The 5,263-nt window shown below is 47.6% G+C and overlaps 1 protein-coding gene across 1 annotated transcript in view; it reads left to right on the plus strand.

Annotated features, from left to right (window-relative positions):
• The window catches only part of LOC106819167 (DNA-directed RNA polymerase I subunit RPA2-like), a gene marked incomplete at its 5' end in the record, with an annotated part of 11,905 nt that overhangs the window by 4,984 nt on the left and 1,658 nt on the right, over positions 1-5,263 (plus strand). Inside the window, 5 exons of the mRNA XM_014823822.1 lie at positions 714-866; positions 1,494-1,650; positions 3,549-3,721; positions 4,292-4,453; positions 4,724-4,933. Of these exons, the coding sequence (XP_014679308.1) occupies positions 714-866; positions 1,494-1,650; positions 3,549-3,721; positions 4,292-4,453; positions 4,724-4,933 (855 nt within the window). The remainder of the gene's footprint in view (positions 1-713; positions 867-1,493; positions 1,651-3,548; positions 3,722-4,291; positions 4,454-4,723; positions 4,934-5,263) is intronic.

Raw genomic sequence — 5,263 nt, forward strand, 5'->3', positions numbered from 1 at the left:
AATTATTTGCAGTATCCAACGTTCAGTATTACAATCCCATCTCGTGAATGTGGACATGTTTAATAGTGACGGCATTTGCGTGCATTCGAATTCAAAAGATGATAAAGTCCTTTACGAAAGACGTCGCTGGCTACAGATTTCAGTTGTAATTTTGATGCGGTTGTGTACACTAAAAACAAAAATGCAGGTGTTTATGGAATTTTTTATCATTCTTTATGTTACCCTTATGATGGAGATTTCTTCTCACAACGAAGTTGCAAGTGCTTAAGACAATTTGATGTCTTTCTTTAGGTTTCTCTAATGATAGATATTTCTTGCCATGTCTGAGATTCAGTTTATAACAGGAATTTCTGCATCGATCATATAGGTTCCTCTCATAATGCAGGTTCCTTCTCATGACATGTGTTCGTTCTCCTGACGAAGACTCGGCTAGGTGTTCATGAGAGGTGTTTGTGTTGTTCGCTAGGTCCGCTCATGATTGAGGGTCCTTCTCACGACATAGGTTCCTTCTCCTGATGAAGACGCAGGTGTTCGCAAGAGTTGTTTGTGTTGTTTGCTAGGTTCCGCTCACGGCACAGGTGTTCACAAGCATTGTTCGTGTTGTTCGCTAGGTTCTGCTCACAGCGCAGGTGTTCACGAGCGTTGTTCATGTTGTTCGCTAGGTTCCGCTCACAGCGCAGGTGTTCACGAGCGTTGTTCATGTTGTTCGCTAGGTTCCGCTCATGATGGAGGTGGTTCTCGTCGAGAGGACGGACTGCGCGAGTCAGTACCCGGCTCTCTACCTGTTCACGACGCCTGCGCGCATGATGCGACCCGTACTCAACCTCACCACGAACACCGTCGAGATGATTGGCACCTTCGAACAGGTATCTGTCGGCGACGCGGAATGGAATGCTTTTTATATGTACAGTGTTTCCCCTGCATTGACACGAGCGAGGCAGGCCGCCTCGCTTAAATTCTCAGCCGCCACACAGAAATGTGTCCAAAACACTGCCTTGCTGATGAAACTTTTGACAACTTGAAAAAGAGATTCATGAGTCTCGTACAATGTGTTCAGAATAGCTTAGAATGCACCAAATTGCACCATTTTTTCAAAAAAGCTGCTTGCTTTGCTAGGATTTTGAAACGCGCAAACACATCACAAAAAACATTCACCACCTCACAGACCTTTTTGGCCAGGGGAAGCACGGTATATATAATCCTATCCTATACAATCCTATCCCAATTCTAACTACAACCAGAGCCCTCGCAACATGTACCAGTGTCGATTGGGTAAGCCTTGTAACTAAACAGGAATGTGAACGGGGCTCCATTTGTAAATCTTAGGACTGCTTAGGTGCATATGGGGAATGAATGTGGTTTCGCTATGGTCGGGCGTGTAAACGGTTGTCCATGCAGTGTCCGTGCCAGACGCATGTTGTAAACTGTTCTGCACGCACGTCTTCGTTTACTACCTGCGTATAGGTGTATAGATCGTTTGTGTTTGTGCGCAGGTGTACATGAACATCTGTGTAGTACCGGAGGAGGCGATCGATGGCAGGACCACGCACCAGGAGCTGAGTGAGATGAGTATGCTGAGCGCCACGGCAACGCTGATTCCGTATTCCAACTACAACCAGAGCCCTCGCAACATGTACCAGTGTCAGATGGGTGAGCTTCGTAGTCCTAGACATGCGCAACGTATGCTAGTGTCGTCTGATATGCATGAGCGTATTTTTTGCGCATTTAAAATTTTTACAAATAATGATGTCAATTTGTATTTTTTCAACTGATTTTCAACCGTTTTTTAATTTTTGATGTAGAATATCTTTGGCTGCATAATTTTCTTCGCTGCCACGTGTGACAGTAGATACAAGGTCTAGCTGTTATGTGTGACAGTAGATACAAGGTCTGTTACGTGTGACAGTAGATACAAGGTCCGTTACGTGTGACAGTAGATACAAGGTCCATTAACGTGTGACGTAGATACAAGGTCCGTTACGTGCCTGACAGTAGATTACAAGGTCCATTAACGTGTGACAGTAGATACAAGGTCCCGTTACGTGTGACAGTAGATACAGGGTCCATTACATGTGACAGTTAGATACAAGGTCCGGTACGTGTGACAGTAGATACAAGGTCCGTTAACGTGTGACAGTAGATACAAGGTCTGTTATGTGTGACAGTAGATACAAGGTTCGTTATGTGTGACAGTAGATACAAGGTCCGTTACGTGTGACAGTAGCATACAAGGTCCATTTTCGTGTGACATAGATACATAGCGTCCATTACGTGTGACAGGTAGGATACAAGGTCTAGCCTGTTACGTCGTGACAGTAGATAACAAGGTCCATTACGTGTGACAGTAGATACAAGGTCCATTTACGTGTGACAGTAGCATTACAAAAGGTGCGCTTACGTGTGACAGTAGATACAAGGTCCGTTACGCGTGACATAGATACAAGGTCCTCGACTGCGCGTGACAGTTAGATACAAGGTTCGTTACGATTGTGACAAGATATGGCATTACTGGGACAGGTCATAGATACGAGTGTACAGCTAGTAAGTCCAGAGTGTGACAGTAGTATCAAGCGCTCCAGTTAACGCTTGTGACAGTTAGTACAATAGGCCGTTAACGGTGTGACGTTGAGGAAGGTCTCACTGTTACGTCGATGATCAGTAGATACAAGGTCCATTACGTTGCTGACAGTAGATAAAAGTTCCGATTACGTGGCGACAGTAGATACAAGGTTGTTACGCGTGACAGGTAGATACAAGTCGCGTTACGCGTGGACAGTAGAGATACAGGCTCTCATTACATTGTGACAGTAGGATACAAGGTCCATTACGCGTGTGACAGTAGATACAAGGCTCCGTTATGATTGTGACGAGTAGATACAAGGTGCGTTACACGCTGTGACAAGTAGATACAAGGTCTGTTATGTGCTGACAGTAAGATTCATGGGTCCATTAAGTGTGGACAGTAGATTAGAATGGTGCGTTTAACGTTGTGACAGTAGGGATACAAGGTCTGTTATTGTGTGACAGATAGATAAAAAGCTGCTGGCGTTACCCGTGGTGACAGCTAGATACAAGCGTCCGTTACGCTGTGCAGTAGATACTACCGTCGGTGCCAGTGTACGGTCGTGACAGTGTGGAATACAAGGTCATTACGTGTTGACAGTAGATAGCTAAGGGTCCGTTACGCGTGACAGTATGACTACAAGGTCTATTTACGTGCTGACAGTAGATACAAGGTCCATTAACTGATGTGACAGATAGATACCAAGGTTCCGTTAACGTGTGACAGTAGATACAAGGTCCGTTACGTGTGACAGTAGATACAAGGTCCATTACGTGTGACAGTAGATACAAGGTGCGTTACGTGTGACAGTAGATACAAGGTCCGTTACGTGTGACAGTAGATACAAGGTCCGTTACGTGTGACAGTAGATACAAGGTCCGTTACGTGTGACAGTAGATACAAGGTCCATTACGTGTGACAGTAGATACAAGGTCTAGCTGTTACGTGTGACAGTAGATACAAGGTCCATTTCATGTGCCCGCAGGAAAGCAGACGATGGGTACTCCTCTCCTAGCGTACGAGCATCGTTCGGACAACAAGCTGTACAGGATCCTGACCCCACAGTCGCCGCTCGTCCGGCCGAAGGCGTACGACGTGTTGAAGTGTGATGATTACCCGGCGGGCACCAATGCCATAGTCGCCGTTATATCATACACGGTAATTCCATCTTAACGTCGCACTCTGCCGCGGCAGCAACCTATAGCAAGATCTAGAAACATTGTGTGGACTCTTACTGTCTGTCCTACTTACTGACGTGTGTCCACTCCTCTGTCTCTGAGCAGAAACACTGTGGGTTCAGCTTTTTTGTTTGGCAGTGGCTGTGGAGGGTAGATGAGCTCAGAAGCCATATCTACCAAGGAGTCTGGGTTGGCGTCTGGTTGTCTCTTGCACATGAAATTTTTTGACGTATATTGAATGGCAATTAACCATCGATAACTCAATGCCAGTTTTAAAAGCTGAAATTACATACAGTCAAACTGGTTTCGGCAGACACCTCTTTTGAATAAACCCCTTTCATGAAAGACACATTTAGAATTTCCCATGAGTGACTGGTTACAAGAGTAACCAACACCTAGAATCAACACCTGTTCATAATGAACACGTTTATGAGAGGTTCCTTAGAGCTGTTGAGGAATGATTAATTGAGCAGATTTAATTATAATGAATTTAATGATAATTTAATGATAATTTAATGAATTTTATGATAAACCCGCCGGATTTACGCAGGGTTACGACATGGAAGACGCGATGATCATCAACAAGGGAGCATTCGAGCGCGGCTTCTGTCACGGCATGGTCTACAAGACAGAGAAGATCGACCTGGCTGAGGTGTCGCGCGACAGACTCTGCCCTTACAGGTTCTGCAACAAGCCGGACGATAAGAACCAGGTAGAGACTCCAGCGTGAGGTTAAGCGACAGGGAGGCTACTGCAGGTTGGCTGGCTGTCTACACATATCCGTGCGATATATTTGTCATACATATATACATACATACATACTACACATGTATGTCTAAGCGAGTGTGTCTCTCTTTCTCTCTCTCAGGGCAAGCTGGACGGGGGGACGGGCTGCCGATTATTGGGCAGCTACTGCAAGGTGGCTTGCAGTCTACACATATCCGTGCGCATGTCCAAGTGACTATCTCTCTCTCTCTCTCAGGGCAAGCTAGACGGGGACGGGCTGCCCTTTATCGGGCAGCTGCTGCAGGCGGGCGACCCGTACTACAGCTACGTGAACCTGCAGACGAACGAGGTGACGACGCGCTTCTACAAGCACATGGAGCCGGCCTACGTCGATCGCGTACGCCTCGTCGGCAGCGACGCCGGCACCGCGCCGCTCACGTGCGTCATCGTCACACTACGCGTCACGGTGAGTAGGGGAGGGGTGGTGACGTCACGGTGAGTCGGGGGTGGTGACGTCACGCTGCGCGTCACGGTGAGTCGGGGGTGGTGACGTCACGCTGCATGTCACGATGAGTAGGGGGTGGTGATGTCACGCTACGCATCACGGTGAGCCGGCACCGCGCCGCTCAGGTGCGTCATCGTCACACTGCGCGTCACGGTGAGTAGGGGGTGGTGACGTCACGCTGCGCGTCACGGTGAGTCGGGGTGGTGACATCACGCTGCACGTCACGGTGAGTCGGGGTGGGGTGGTGACATCACGCTGCACGTCACGGTGAGTCGGGGATGGTGACGTCAC

The sequence above is a fragment of the Priapulus caudatus genome, unplaced genomic scaffold (assembly GCF_000485595.1).
Source record: "Priapulus caudatus unplaced genomic scaffold, Priapulus_caudatus-5.0.1 Scaffold2920, whole genome shotgun sequence".
Taxonomy (NCBI): domain Eukaryota; kingdom Metazoa; phylum Priapulida; class Priapulimorpha; order Priapulimorphida; family Priapulidae; genus Priapulus; species Priapulus caudatus.